The sequence below is a fragment of the Amphibalanus amphitrite genome, unplaced genomic scaffold, assembly GCF_019059575.1.
Source record: "Amphibalanus amphitrite isolate SeventyFive unplaced genomic scaffold, NRLGWU_Aamphi_draft 000147F_arrow, whole genome shotgun sequence".
NCBI lineage: Eukaryota > Metazoa > Arthropoda > Thecostraca > Balanomorpha > Balanidae > Amphibalanus > Amphibalanus amphitrite.
This window is the reverse complement of record NW_024881642.1, coordinates 371900-387328: the sequence shown is the minus strand read 5'-3', so window position 1 is coordinate 387328 and position 15429 is coordinate 371900. Positions and strand designations below refer to the sequence as shown.

Sequence of the window (15429 nt, the reverse complement as noted above, 5' to 3'; positions counted from 1 at the left end):
TAGCACCATTCGATTCGCCGTGAAAAACTGCATCCGATAGACACCTTTTTAGGCCTTAACAACCAACTTCAAAATTTGACCTCACTTGACCTGACCTTGACCTGACCTCGACCTGACATTCATCCAGAGGTGGTCCATATCACTTATTGAGTGTGCCTATTGAATTATATGAGTAAAATGACCCATAAAACATGTGTCGCACATGCCCTTTTCTATATTTTGTTTTTGGTGACCTGACCTGACCTGACCTGACCTTGAACTTGACCTTTGAATGACATTGTATGCAACGAATATTGTCTTGGTAGTCTAAGAACGTGTTTTGGGCAATCAGTCTCAGTCCATTCTTCGGCAACTACGGTGCAAGGCCGATACTGTAGAAACTTACATTTTGTACCCTTGACCTGACCTTGACCTGACCTATGACCTATTTTGATGTATTCCCAGCACCTTCACCATAGACGAACACCACTCTCGGTCACAGCCCAACCAAGACAGCCCCCGAGCCGCCGGCCAGCCCGGCGTAGCCCGGGGCCAGCTGACCACATGACCGGCGTCAGCCGACGAGCCTGTGTCAGAGATGCAAACTCACCACCACCTCGAGATGCAAATACCAGTACATATCACTTTTCCCCCCTTCACGAAAACTTGTTCCTCAAGCGCTCGGAACGTCTTAACACTGGTTCACTCTGACACTCATTCCCCGGTCGCACACGAGCCTCACCCGCACCCCACAATCCAGAGTCCTCTGAAGAGCGCTGGGACCGCTCCCTGTGGGAGTCCCCACTCTCCCGACGCCGATGAGCCTCCCCGGGCGTCTCGATCTCACTCGGCAGCGGCACCGATGCACCACCGGCAGACGCGCACCGGTCGTACGCCAGATACTCCCCCGATCTATAGTCGGTTCGGGCCGGCTCGGGTCCCGGAACAGCGGCCGGCACCGGGCGGTCCGGCTCGGGTCCCGGAACAGCGGCCGGCACCGGGCGGTCCGGCACGGTCCGGTCCGCCAGCAGGTGGTCCAGGTGAGCGGTCCGGGTCCGGCCGTCGATGCAGACCTCGTACACCAGAGGTCCGACCCGTCCAGTAACAGTAGCTCTGCGCCACTTAGTCGCCGAGCCGGGTCGCAGGTCTCGCAGCAGCACGGAATCACCTGCAAGAAACTCTCGTGAATACACATACTCTCCCGGACCCTTCAATCTTTGGGTCACGGAGGGCTTCAGAAGAGATAACTTTGTGCGAGGCATTCTTCCCAGTAACAGCTCGGCCGGCGCCCTCCCAGTGGACGAACACGGCGTCACTCTGTATCGTGCCAAAAACTGACAGACTGCTACTGCACGGCTCCTGCCGTTCGACTGCTGTTTCTTTAAAAACGACTTGAACGTCCTCACCATGGACTCGGCCTGGCCATTTGATGCTGGGTGATAAGGCGGAGTGGCACGATGGAAAATGCCTCTCGATCTCAAGAAGTTCTCGAATTCTGCTGATTTGAACGGCGGGCCATTGTCCGAAACCAGGGTCACTGGGAAACCATGAGTGGCAAATATTTTTGTCAGCGCTTCTATCGTTTTTGTAGCTGTTGTGCCATGCATTTCCTCTATTTCCGGCCATTTTGAAAACGCATCTACGAGAACAAGATAATCCCGACCTTGATGGGACGCGAAATCAATATGCACTCTTTCCCACGGTGCCGAGGGATACACCCATGGGTGCACAGCGGAGGTGGCCGGTCTCTGAGCGTTAGTTCGGCACGGACCACACTGTTGGCACAACTGCTCTATCTCGTCATCCAGATGCGGCCACCACACAAAACCTCGAGCTAATGACTTCATTTTACACACCCCCAGGTGTCCCTCATGTAACTCCTCTAGCAGCTGACGTCTGAATCGGCTGGGTATGACTACTTTTTCACCCACCTGAAGACATCCGTCAACGACTGTCAAACCGTCTCTGCATCTGATGTATGGCTGAAACTTGGCCTCCGTCTTCTTCGGCCATGCCCCGGACCGGACCCAGCTCAGCACTGGACCGAGGACGGGGTCCCTGGCCGTCTGCCTGGCGACCTGATCAGCAGTCACCGGCAAGATGTCGTCCTCGATGGTCGCGCAGATCAGCTCTTCCTCTTCTGCGCTGCACACCTGCCAGGTTTCATCATCCGATTCTGTTCGGCTCGGAAGACGGCTGAGGACATCTGCCGGCACATTCTGTAAACCAGACACAAACTCAATTTCGTAATCGTACATACTGAGAATCAAAGCCCATCTCTGGAGTCTCGCTGCTGCCACGCTTGACGTCTCAGCTGACGGACTGAAAATGCGACACAACGGACGGTGATCCGTCACCAGTGTGAAGTGACGGCCACAAATGTACTGATGAAAACGCTTCACACCAAAGATGATGCCCAATCCCTCTCTCTCAATTTGCGCATACTTCTGTTCCGCTTCAGAGAGCGTGCGTGATGCATATGCTACTGGCCGTTCGACGCCGTCTGGAAACTGATGCACGAGACACGCTCCCACCCCAGATGAGGACGCATCACAGTACATTTTCAGCGGCCTGTCAACATCATAGTGGGCCAGCGCCCCGGCCCCGGACAAACCAGCCTTAGCTTGAGAAAAACTGTTTTGGCATTCTTGTGTCCAAACCCACTTGGCTCCCTTCTTTGTCAGATCGTACAAGGGTCTCAGTACTGATGACAAATTTGGCATGAATTTGGCATTGTACGTCATGAGTCCTAAGAACGTCAGCAGTTCCTTGACATTCTGTGGCACGGGCATAGACACAATGCTTCTCACCCTTTCATCTGTTGGGCGAAGGCCGTCCTGAGATATTTCATGTCCCAAGTAGATGATCGTCTTTCTGAAGAGTTCACACTTCTAATTCCGCAGACGCAGCCCGCGCTCCTGAAGCCTCTGCATGACCGCGTCCAGGTTCACCTGGTGTTCCTCTCTGGTCCTTCCTGTGACTAAAATGTCATCCAAGTAGCATGCCACACCATTCAGCCCTTTCAGCACCTCATCCATCGTCCTCTGCCACAGGTTGGGAGATATCTTGAGCCCAAACGGAAGTCTGGTGGGCCTCATCAGCCCCAATGGCGTATTCATGGTCAACACAGCCTGGCTTTCTGGGGCTAGTGGCAACTGTTTATAAGCGTTGGCTAAATCTAATTTTGAGAAAGACTCTCCATGAGCTAATGTACTGAATATCTCTTCTGCCGTGGGGAGCCGATAAGCTTGCTCTTTTACACACTGATTTACAGTCACCTTGTAATCTGCACAGATTCGTACGTTACCCCCAGGTTTTCTGACCAACACCAAAGGTGCTGCCCAGTCGCTCCGTTCCACAGGCAACAGCTCACCTTCTTTGATCTGGCGTTCCAGTTCCTTGTTCACCTTGTCCCGCAGAGCGAACGGAACAGGTCGGCTCTTGAAAAACCGTGGCTGCGCCCCGGTTTCCAGTTCCACCTGCGCCTGTGCTCCTGCGACCTCCCCAAGCCCCTCCGAAAAGAGCTCTGGGTACTTCCTCTGGAACGCAGATACAGACACTTCATGTAACGCATGCATGGTTTTCTCTTCCTCGACCCTTCCATAAAATATCTCGTTCCAGTCAAACCGTACCTTGAACATCCAATCTCTACCCAGTAGAGGATAGCGACTTTTGACATCTACAACCAACATGCTGTCTGTCATCGTTTGGCCCTTGTACTCCACGGTAACTGGCATTTCACCAATCATTTTAAGCGGTGATCCGTCATACTGACTGAGCCTCTTGTGAGTGGGCTCTAAGTGAGTGTCGGGAAACACCTTTTCAAACACATGTAGCGGCAGAGTGGTGATCTCTGCTCCGGTATCTAGCTCCATAGTCACCGGTTTCCCATTTACAAGAACAGAAGTGAGCAGCTTACCTCGTCGAACCTTGTGCGTGTGCAGCACTTCGAACTCCTCGGTACCTGACGAGTCCGATGGTGACTGCGGTTGCTGCTCCGGATGTCGTCGCCCCTCAGTCTCCTGCACCTCCTCTACCGCGTGACTGCTGGACTTTCTCTCTCCTGCCGTCCTGTGAAATCCTGTTCTACGATCAGCACGCTTGGCAAACTGCCAGTTTCCATTTTCTCTGTTTTTCGACTGTTTCGGACATACAACGGCCAAATGACCTCTTCTGTGACATTTGTTGCAGACAGTTTTCACATGCCAACAGGCATCGGCATCATGTCCCACTCTACCACATCGGAAACAGCTCAACCCCGGCCCCTTCAGTCTGTCTTTCTGGATCTCATGTACCCCGGACGCTGAAAATACCCCGACCTCCTTTGACACAGCTTCAAATGCCCGGGCATGTTGAACAGCCTTTTCGAGAGTCAAGGACGTCATGCAGAGCAGCTCCTTCTGACAACGACTATCATACAAGCCACACACTAACTGATCTCTTAGAGCCGTGTCTAAATAGTCCCCAAACTGAGCGTTACTGGCAATCTTTTTCAAATCAGCCAGGTATTCTGCAACTGTTTCCTCTTCACGCTGTCTGCGTTGGAAAAACTTGTAGCGTTCTGCGATCTCTACCAGCTGTGGCTGATAATGATTTTTGACCTTCTCTTTGATAAGCTCAAAGGTAGCTTCCTCCAATGTGACCGGACTAATCAAATCTTTGATCTTCCCAAACACTGCCTGTCCCACAACCGTTAAAAACAAAGCCTTTTGCTTGGACTCGGCTCGTACATCATTGGCTGAGCAATAAAACTGGAAACGCTGTAAGTAATTTTCAAACGTTTCCTCAGCTGGCTCGAAAGCTGTCAGCTTGCCATGTGCCATTTCGCTTACTTACTTGCTACTTGCTTAAACAGTTACTTGCTACTTCCCTGCCTTGGACCGTGGTAGCTGGTGCCGTCCTGTCTTCTAATTCATCCTCGTCGCCATGTATGATGTATTCCCAGCACCTTCACCATAGACGAACACCACTCTCGGTCACAGCCCAACCAAGACAGCCCCCGAGCCGCCGGCCAGCCCGGCGTAGCCCGGGGCCAGCTGACCACATGACCGGCGTCAGCCGACGAGCCTGTGTCAGAGATGCAAACTCACCACCACCTCGAGATGCAAATACCAGTACATATCATATTTAAGCAAAAAAAATGGGCTCTTAAGATCCGCCTTGTTGAGAGCTTTCGATTGCCGTTTTCCCCGTCCTTCTACGACCATCGGTTCGGAAGTTAGACAGGGGGGGGGGGGCAGATGGAGTTAATGGCCCAGATAAGGAGAACCGGATTTTTAGAACTTATCCATACCTTCAAAACTCATGGAAACGTCTTAAATTCTTCAAATTTTGAGTACCCCAGTGCGAAATTCGCCCCGACGGGTTGTCGGTCGTACCCCAACCACATTTCACACCACTATGAACAATAAATGCACACACTGAAATCGCTATTACCGATATGCTCATCCAATCAAGTTTCGATAAACCCGTTCATCATCATCTCCTGCGGTTTCGAACACGCCTGTTAGGTGGCTTCTGATGCTCGTCGAGGTCGGAATTTCCAAATACGCGTGGTGCGTCGGGCCGCGCGCTCTGACTTCGGCCAAGAAAAATGCGTCAGCTGATCATTGTCATTTCTGCCACTTGCGTGTGGTGAAATGGGGTCATAACTTATAAGACGGCTTTTTCATATCAATTATTTTACATAAAATCATATTTCAAACCATAAATAATGTTCGACAGCCAAATAAAAGAAACAATACCAATACGGGCTTACAGTTTAAGGCTCGACATTGTGTTGTCTACGATTAGACAGCTGATAACTCATTCCCGTACGTCGTATGGTCGTAACACTATAATGACCTTTGCTTATTGTCACAAGTGCGCCGCATTCGCGATTGTTGCCCGACGCCTGTTTGCAGGTGAGCCCACTACAGTTGTTATACATATCTAAAAACCGAAAAACTTTTAGGCGAAAAAGGCACTATTCCAGGCCCATTTTTGATTTTTTTGCGATATTAGGTAAAAACAGAAGCTTCTTATCCTAGGAAAAATAAAATGGGAAATCTTTCAAAGGTGGCACACTACCTTTAAGGACATGGATAGACGCAGCTTAACGAGTTCTTTAAACCGGCTATCTTGGATTTTCCATGAAATGCGTTTTTTACTCCTAAAAATTCAAAAAACTATATTTTTTGTAAAACAGCTAATAAAATCCAAAATTTTGAGAATTGCCAAAAAACGGAATATATGTTAAAGAACTCATTAGAACATTAGATGTCCCAAATTTCAACTTTCCATCTTGATTTTTGACCTCCAACTTGTAAAAAAGAGCTCCAACATGCATAATTGCATAGGGCATGGTGACGTCATAAGCATTTTCGTGAATTAGAGGCACTTCTGAACATCGCATGTAAAAACGAAATGGCAGTACTATAGATTTCTGGGACAAAGCTCGTCTAGAAAAGTGTATTTTTATGTCAAAAACAAAAAGTTGAAAAGTTGACTTTTTTCTTAGCCTTGTTTAGTTATGTATGGTAGCCGGTAGGTATAAACGATTTTTTTATGCTTTCAATGCACACTTACCTATCACCAGCACAGTGACTGGGGGTCACATATAACCATTACCATCGGATTCGTTGTGAAAAATAAGCCATAAAACATGTGTCGCACGCCCATGTAGCAGAAAGTGAAAACCGTGACCTTTCTTGACCTGACCTGACCTTGACCCGTACTTAGTATGACCCCTATACGCACATGGTACCTTCACTAGGTCTTTGAGGTCATTTTTAAAGAGTTTCGAGCAGCAGCTAATAGCTATCGATTCCGCTGTCCGTAAGCCTAATCATGCAAAACCCCAGAATTTGGCCTTTGACCTGACCTTGACCCGAAAGTTGACCTCAATCTTAAAATCTTAAGAGTGCTTTGGAAAGGTCTTGTAGAGACCTTTCGAACGCCGCCTCGCGGGGTTCGATGCGAGCATTGGTTCTCGAGATAACAGGGGGGGTCGGATCCGACCCCCCAGGCTGTCGTGGGACGGAAATAGCCCAGGCGGTGCCGGCAATAAGGAAGAGACAAACACATAGGTATACTTGAGGATCAACTTAAAGGGACACTCCCACCTTAACATTAGTTTTGAGTTGAGATAGCCAAATTGGTGGCCATGGCCTGCAAATACCGGTTTGGGCACTCACAACATCGAAAAATGCTTTAATTCGAAGATATGGAATTTCAAACTTGCAGTTTTCGGATTCTAAGGGGCTAATGCATTGGAATGCCCCCTTAGAATTTGTGACGTCAGCGAAGATCTAACGATTTTTAAATCTTAAACTAAAACCATCGTTAACACGTGGTGGTATACGCTGCTTTGCGCGCAACGTCTGCCGCAATTTAAGGCTGCCAAATTCAGGGCTGCGGAGTCGGAGTCGGAGTCGGAGTCGGAGTCGGTCGGAGTCGACAGTTGTGACCGGAGTCGGAGTCGGAGTCGGAGTCGATTTTAGAAACCCGAGCCGGAGTCGGAGTCGGAGTCACCGAAAATCTGTCGACTCCGCAGCCCTGCCAGGTCTGCGGAGTCGGAGTCGGGAGTTGGAGTCGGTCGGAGTCGACAATTCTGCCCGGAGTCGGAGTCGGAGTCGGAGCTGGTTTCTGAAAGCCGGAGTCGGAGTCGGAGTCGGAGTCGCCGAAAATCCATCGACTCCGCAGCCCTGGCCAAATTATTGCTTCCAAATAAAGTCGCTAGTAACAGGGGAGATCCCAAAAAGTAAACAAAAGTAAAAGCCTACTATCTTGAAAACCAGTGAATATTTTTCGGTGAAATTTGGTAGATATTCGTTTTCGCTCTTTCTGAACCAAGGGACATCACTTTCATGCCAATTCATTAACTTTTTTGAAGGTGGGAGGGTCCCTTTAAAGTTAACCACACATACGGGGGTGAACTGCCATGTTCGTTTAGTAAAAAAACGAAATAAAAAAATCATCGTGTCAGCGCTGTGACGAAAAATAAGTGGCCTAAATCCGATGAGAAAACAGGATTTGGGGGTACCCTATGTAGGTTTGGCTCCTTGAGCTGGTGCCCCCCTCCCCCTTGTCTCAAATCGTTCCGCCGCCTATGCGCAAGGCCAACAAAGCAAAACCACGGATCATGTAAGCAAAACAAAAGTGAGAACATATCGCACTTAAGTAAAAACATTAAGTCCGAGTTCCATGTGCTTTGTTTGATTTGTTCCATTGTGCGGAGGCAGCTGCCAGCTGCCACACTCAGCGGCCAGCGCGACCCGAATCGGTGTGTCTATATATCTCTCTACCCGCTCGCTCCTGTGAGTCTGCCCGTCCCCGCTCTTCTTGCCTGGCGGCGGCCGTTTGTTAGCGTGCGTGTTCGATGTTAGTGTGACGCGGGTGAGTTGCGAGGACCGCAGCAGTAGACGCTCATACCGCGGGTGGCGGCGCCAGCTGATCAGCTGACAGTCGGACTGCACTGTGTTATGTGCGGCTAGTGGCCCGGTCCACGTAAGTCGGTTCACACAGCCGCAGACCGAGGACCGCCGACCCGACCGCCCACCCGCCGCGATTCCGTCTCCGAACCCATACATACTACATACATACGCCTTGCTCCGAACGTTGAGAAGATACCCAGCCAGAAAGCATGCATGGATTATTTATTACACAATACTTTATACAATTATATTACACAATATACACAGGACGACCAAACTGCCAAGTGCCTTCCAAACTGCCCTTCCTTAGATTAGCTTTTAACCCGCGCCCTGAATTTGGGGTCTGTTTATAACGCGACCTGGTGGGGGTGGGGGGCTATTTTTTGCCCCCCCCCCCCTCGTATCTCCGAAACTACTGGTCGCATCCGCAAAATTCAAACGGCGTTCGAAAGGCCTATCAAATTCGTCAAAAGAAACCAAATTTCATTGACCTCGGGGTCACCGATGACGTCACAGGTCAGGTCAAAGATGAAATGTTTCACCGTTCACGGGTCTTCTAGGGAATGTGCTATAACACCGAAGGGCGAAGAAAACGCATTTTGTCGAGAATCAGCGATAGGGCGTCAGTTGCCTAGTACATATGTTGCTATAAGAGGTCACTGACAATACCAGGTCAGGTCACAGGTCAGGTCACCAAGGGCCACATGTCAGGTCAGGTCACATGAACCTAACTTTAGGTACGTAGGTACTAAGGTTGTGCGATGCATGTTTTATGGCCAATTTTTCATTTCCAACTCAATGGTGTTAGTTATCGGACTATCAGGTACGGCTTAGGTCACTTTCTGGTGAAGGTCAGGTCAAGGTCAGGTCGAAAAAGGTCAAACTTTTAAGTTGATAGTTTTGCATAAATGGGTATTGATTCAATGCAGCTTGTCACGGGGAGTCTAAAGGCTGAAACAGACTCTTTCCGCGTTCAGGAAATCGCATGCGAGAGCCTATTCAAATACATTATATTTCTTCCCGCTTCAATCGCATCCGGGAGGTGCGTGCGATTGATGCGAGCGTGCTTCCATGTATTTGAATAGGCTCTCGCATCCGATTTCCTGACTGCGGAAAGAGTCTGTTTCAGGCATAATGGTGGTCTTTGTTTTGCGCTACGGGGTCTAGAACTGCTAAAAATTGAGTTTGAAAATTTGACATCAATTTTGAACAGTTTTTCGCTATAACTTCGCCAAAAAAGAGGTATGAATCTCAAATTTGGTATGTGGATAGAAGGCGGTAAGGCAGATCACATATGTTCCGGTTTTTGCGAAATTCAAAAAACTTTTCCGATTTTTCGGCAATTATATTCAAAAAATCTATTTTTTAATTTTTGGGGGTCCAAATAAAAAAAAAAATTGAAAACTGCGAGATAGCAGTTTTGTAGCCCTGTCAATTCTACAGCTTTTATGTCTTTGTCGTTTTTCTGTATTTGCAAAGCTATAGGCCTGACAGCTCTTCCCGCGAAACCCTTTTTTGGGTCGAAAACGGCAGAACATGACGTCGCTCTGACGTCATTTCCGGCTAACCTATCATAGCCTTTGGAAAAATTGTTGGTCACAATGTGTAAAATTGATGTCCCGGAGGGTACTGAAAGTTTAGTGACGATCGGCGCAGCGGTTCTGGAGATATATCGAAAAGTCTGGAGGGGGGGGGCAAAAAATAGCCCCCCCCACCAGGGCGCGGGTCAAAGTTTTGAATTTGAAAGTTTTAAAGACATGGTTAGGCTGTGTTTGTAAATGCCAAAAATGACACGAGTTATTTGAAAATTTGACCCAAATTTTTTCGGTGGTAATAAAGGAACCCATGCGATCAAAACACCTCTAGTCATCCCCGAGTTTCAAACGATCATATATGATATATACGCTGTGGGTCGGGGGATGATCATATACAACGGATGATGATCATACAAGCGGATATCATCAGCGCCGCGGAAAACCGGGAGCCGATAATATAAATTCGATGTAAGTCTGAAAGTTTGGTGTAAGTCCTAAGTCCTGAAAGTTTGGTGACGATATCTGCAGCCGCTTGGGAGATATCTACGGAAAAGGACAGGGGGGCCTTTCGCCCCCCCCCCCCCCGCCCCACGGGATGCGGAATAAACATTATCAGCATCAACCCGTGCAGGGCTGGAGGAGTGTTTGAAATATCGACAACCCCGCGGCTTTTCGCAGGTAGTTTCCTATATGAAAAACGACGGCCCTGTTCATGCATTTTTTCCGCACAAATTCTGAAAATTTCAGGTTCACAGCGACCTGCATGCAGGTCGCTAACCTGCGTCCCTCATTCAGCCAGTTGTCATACACACCATGCTTCCGAACCGATGATCGTATATAGAATGACGAGAAAAATGGCAATCGAAAGCTCTCAACAATGGCGAACCTTAACCCTCGCCGGCACAGGCCATTTTGAGTCCTTCGACGGCACAAGGGGGGGGGGGGTACGACCCCCCTCGCGTTTGGCCCCTGATCGAGCTAGAGCTTCACGGAAAAAACGAGCGTGTTGCCCGTCACGAGAGGAAGCCGATGATACCCAATTTTAAGGTCCTAGGTCATCGGGTGACCTTCCAGGTCAGGTCAATGACCCAAAAACCGGGAAAATCGGGACCTGTTAGAAAGTCGTAAAGTGTGGCTGCTATGTGGTTTTCCGGGGTGCTGATCACGAATATCGTGTTAGTTTTGATCAGAGATGATGTCTTGAAGCATTTAGACCAGGTCGGGTCAGGTCAGGTCAGGTCAACCGGTAGGGGTTGTGACGGGTATTCGTAATACATGTCAACCGCCTAGGACAGCTTCGTAACATGTTACGAAGGCACCAAAACTACTTCGTAAATGTTCAAATGGTTGCTAAATTCGAATTCAGCTCCAAAAACTAGCCTAGAAACTGTAAAACTCGAAAAAGTGAGCCGAGGTCACCCAAGGTCACCAAAGGTCAATGACCTGACCTGACCTTCAGGTGACCTTGACACCCACCCTAATGCATGGGAGCAACATCAAATCATATGTTTGAACGTTTGAAACCACGAAAAGCTTGCAAACGCGCGGCTAATGCGAGCCGACATGCGCCGAACCGCGATTTCGGCCAAACATGGTCACAGAAAAGAGGTCACAGGTCAAAGGTCATTGGGGTCAGGGTCATGAAATTTTCAGGGTAGGTGTAAAATTGATCAATGCGAGGGTACTGAAAGTTTCGTTGCGATCGGCCGCTTTTTACGCGAGTTATTCGCGAAAAACCTTAGGGGGGGGGGTTGCATCAACCCCCCCCCCCTGTGCCGGCGACGGTTAAGAGCCATATTTTTTTGTTATGTCCGCCACTCATGTTATATGCCTGCGCTGCATAGGTTAGTTGTGCATGCAGGTTTAAAATGAAGAGGTCGCAAGATTGACCTATCCCAAACCCAATAGAGATAGCATGGGGAACCAAACGCCCCCATCCCCTCCCCCCCCCCCCCCCACCCTCACCCATGGCGGGAAGAATCGCTTCACAGTCCGGGCTTACGTTACTTGTGGTCTGTGGAGTGTGGTCTGGACTCTGGACCCTGACCTTCCGTAACCCAGACCCGCAACATGCTTGGCGAGCTTCAGCTATATGGCAAACTAAAAGAGCACCTATATTTGTATATAAAAAAAAACTTGAGAGGACACATATTTGTTTTGCACGTTTCAAAAGCAAATTTACGCCGGAAAATAAAATTTAATTTGGTAATCTAGGCACACAGGCTTCATTTCACTGTGTGAGCCGTCCCTGTTAAAACTACCATACTTGAACTTATTTCTACATAACACGCTTTGTTCAAATCTGGCGAGCGTCTGTCTGTTACTGGTGGCAATCATGACGACTACTAGGACCTTCAGAACACGGTCTGTTCTGGCTGCTTTATGAATCATGACCACCTGGAATCACACGGCCAAGCCCGACGAACACTTTGACAGAAATGCATGGCGGATGGTGACACGTGACTGTCCCGACCGGCACGCGTCCAGCCCTCCGGCCGCGACCTTCGGGGTCGTCGGCTCCGGCGCGCAGCGGAGCTCAGTATCGATCGCGACGCGGCGCCGAGAAGGTTCACCGACGGCGGGGTGCTCTGAGCCCCTCCCCATCCCGGTCCCCGGTCGGCGGCGGCGGCGGCGCGGGCGACGGGCTCCAGTCGACGTCTGGCGGCGGTGTGCGCGAGTCATGGCCATGTGCTCGCCGGCGGCGCTCGAGTTTGAGGTCGAGGAGGACCATCACCAGTGGGTGGACGACTCGTACGTGAACAAGCTGCCGCGCCGCACTGACGGCGGTGTCGACCTGCAGGACCTGGCTGAGGATGACGAGGGCAACGAGCACCGCGTGCTGGTGCTCTACACCGGAGGCACCATCGGCATGGTGCGCAACAGCGACAACGGTCAGTAAGCACAGGGCGGTGGTCAGTGATCAGAAGGCTACCGGTGGTCAGTTAGCGACCAGTGGTCAGCGCCCAACGGTCAGTGGTGAGTGGTCATTGGGCATTCGGTGGTCAGCGATCAGCGGTCAGTGGGCAGTGGTCAAATGTGAATGGTCAGTGGTTGGTTATAGTCACTAGTCGGTTGGCAACGGGTACTGGACAGTCGGTAGTCGGTAGTCAGTGGTCAGCGTTCAGTAGGCAACAGTCGGTGCTCATTGGTCAGTGGACACTGGACAGTGGTCAGTGGACACTGTGGACAGTGGTCAGTGGTCAATGAGCAGTGGTCCACGGCGACAGATCACTGGTCCAGGGCACGCTGCAGGTGTCGCTCATTTCTGGGTTAGAGGGTCACTGATCACAGCAGTTCACAGGTCAGCGGAGGTGAAGACCACAAGTCACCCGTCTCAAACAACAGCGGGCTCGTACTTCGTAGGTCACTAGACCCAGTCAAGGTCAGGTCACAGGTCATCAGATCCGGTCACGATCAGGCCCATGTAAATATTTGTAGATTCGGGGAAAGTGAATGCCGGTGGCAACCAGAGGTCACCGGTCCCAGCCAAAAGCAAGGTTATTAGGTCACCAGATTCAGGTAAGGTCATACAAGGTCACGAATTATGGGAAAACTTTTCACAGTATTGGCTGAAACCGCCCCTGTCCTCACCAGCTTTTATTTCAAATTTTCTGCTGATATAAACAATCAGGCCTGCGGATGTATCGATCTGTACATACTTCGGAGGTATTCGGGTTGATTACACTTTGAGTCTGACACTTGACAGACCGAATAACATCGCAGCATTGGTAACACGATAGGTTCGCTGGTAAATGTGTTAAACATATCTTATTAGAAATATCGGCTATATCTATTTTTAATCATCCAAATATTTACATGTTGGTGTCAGTAGCGGCGGAACATCCCCAATTAAGGGGGGCACTGCAATGCCCCCTTACTGCAGTGCCCCTCCCCCCCGACCAAAAGTCGGCAGTGCACTGCCGACTTTTGGTCCCATTCCTTCCATGCAACGCCCATAGGGCTAATGTTAAAATGCCAAAATCAAAGGGGGGTACGGTGCCCCGGTGCCCTCCCCGTTCCGCCGCCTATGGTTGGTGTTCCCGTACTTAACGATAACACTTATATGTTCTACTAAATTATTTAGGTAATATATTAGTAGGGGAGAGTGGGGTAATTTGGCCGCTTTTTTTTAGAAAACGATGTAACTTAACCCTCGCCCTGGCAGGGGGGGGTCGATGCGACCCCCCCCTAAGGTTTTTCGAAGATAGCGTAAAAACGGCGGCGCGCAGCGCCGTCAAATTTGGCACAGCCTATGGGGCAACCTTTTTACATGTGACCTGAAAATTTCAGGTCCGGGTGACCTCGGGTCAGATCACCAGGTCAGAAAAACCGGTACAAGGTCATGGTCAAATTTCAATTTTCTTTTTGCACCTGTCCAACTCACAGTTTTGGACTGATTTCCTTCAAAATTTCAGGATGTGCTAAGTTCACCGAGTTGTATAACATATAGTTCGGGTTTTTTGAGGTCACTGACCTGAGGTCAGTTAGAGGTCATTACGTCGTTATGTTAAGCCTATGGGAAAATACTAAATTCGGAAAATACTGGAGATATCCGCTTCGTTCTATCACTTTTGTGCTTTGAAACCACAGAACTTAACAGCAGGTCACTTGGTGCTTCTTTGTTTGGTGTACTTATCCATGGGTCAGGTCAAATGAGGTCAACTGAGGTCAAATGACGTTTTTGCCAATAACTTGGCACATAATGACGCTAGAGCTTAAAAAATGGTATCATTGTGTTCCTGGTGATCAGCCGAATCGAATGATATGCGATATGATGCGATTTGGTTAACTTGAACTTAATTTATTAATTTAAGTTTACTTAAAATTTAAGAAAAACTTTAAGTACACTTAAGCAAGCTAAAAGGTACATCATTCGACGCGCCTTGACGTGCTGAGTTCACTGGTGCTTTTCGTTTTGCTCTATCTTAATTAGATCAAAAGTTATAAGCGAAAAACTTTTGACCTGTTTTTAGCGAAATTTTTACATTTATACCCCCCAAAACCCCCCTAAATATTGACCTAGAGCAACCAAATTTGCACAGGGGCGAGAACTCCAGGGGGCCCACCTACCTACCAAATTTGGTGTTTCTAGGTGCCATGAGCCAATCGCGAGGGGGGGGGGGGTCGCATCGACCCCCCCCCCCTGCCAGGCCGTGTTATGAAAAATGCCCTGCCAGGGCGAGGGTTAAAATCGACAACACCTTTCTGCATTTTCTCAACACTGACAAGTGTGGCATACATTTTACTTTCCTGGACAGTAAACTTAAAATGATAGGGTGACATACTTATATTGAAATTGTGACGGATTACAAAGGTCTGCAAAGCGGCCAAATTGCCCCACTAGCAGAGCAGGGTTATTTGGCCGGGGGTGTGGGGCAATTTGGCCGGTGTTAGTCTGAGGCCATGATTTTTGTTATGGGCGAGTCAGCTTCACATTCAGCAATGACGCGTGTCCTACGACGCATTTGAAGCATTTTGGAGGTTGACTCAGCCGTCACAGG

At 49.3% G+C, this 15429-nt stretch overlaps 2 protein-coding genes across 5 annotated transcripts in view; one reads left to right on the top strand and one right to left on the bottom strand.

The window, feature by feature from the left end:
• The window catches only part of LOC122382799 (L-asparaginase-like), a 48836-nt gene that overhangs the window by 12555 nt on the left and 20852 nt on the right, over window positions 1-15429 (top strand). Inside the window, exon 1 of one of the 2 annotated variants that reach the window (XM_043368599.1) lies at window positions 12142-12819. The exons of the other annotated variant lie outside the window; for it this stretch is intronic. Within the exon in view, the coding sequence (XP_043224534.1) occupies window positions 12318-12819 (502 nt within the window). The 5' untranslated portion in view covers window positions 12142-12317. Of the gene's footprint in view, window positions 1-12141; window positions 12820-15429 lie in introns of those variants that run through there. 2 annotated transcript variants of the gene reach the window in all.
• On the bottom strand, window positions 431-5092 carry LOC122382800. 3 transcript variants are annotated; one of them, XM_043368600.1, is made up of 2 exons: window positions 3353-5092; window positions 431-1147 (listed from the first exon to the last, which is right to left on the bottom strand). In XM_043368600.1, exons 1-2 carry the CDS (start codon window positions 4800-4802, stop codon window positions 636-638), a joined length of 1962 nt encoding a protein of 653 aa, XP_043224535.1. In that variant the 5' UTR covers window positions 4803-5092; the 3' UTR covers window positions 431-635. The 3 variants fall into 3 exon arrangements, with proteins under 3 accessions (XP_043224535.1, XP_043224537.1, XP_043224538.1); XM_043368602.1 differs by lacking the exon at window positions 3353-5092 and adding an exon at window positions 1911-2861 and having other exon boundaries at window positions 439-1147; XM_043368603.1 differs by lacking the exon at window positions 431-1147 and having other exon boundaries at window positions 2967-3518; window positions 3899-5092.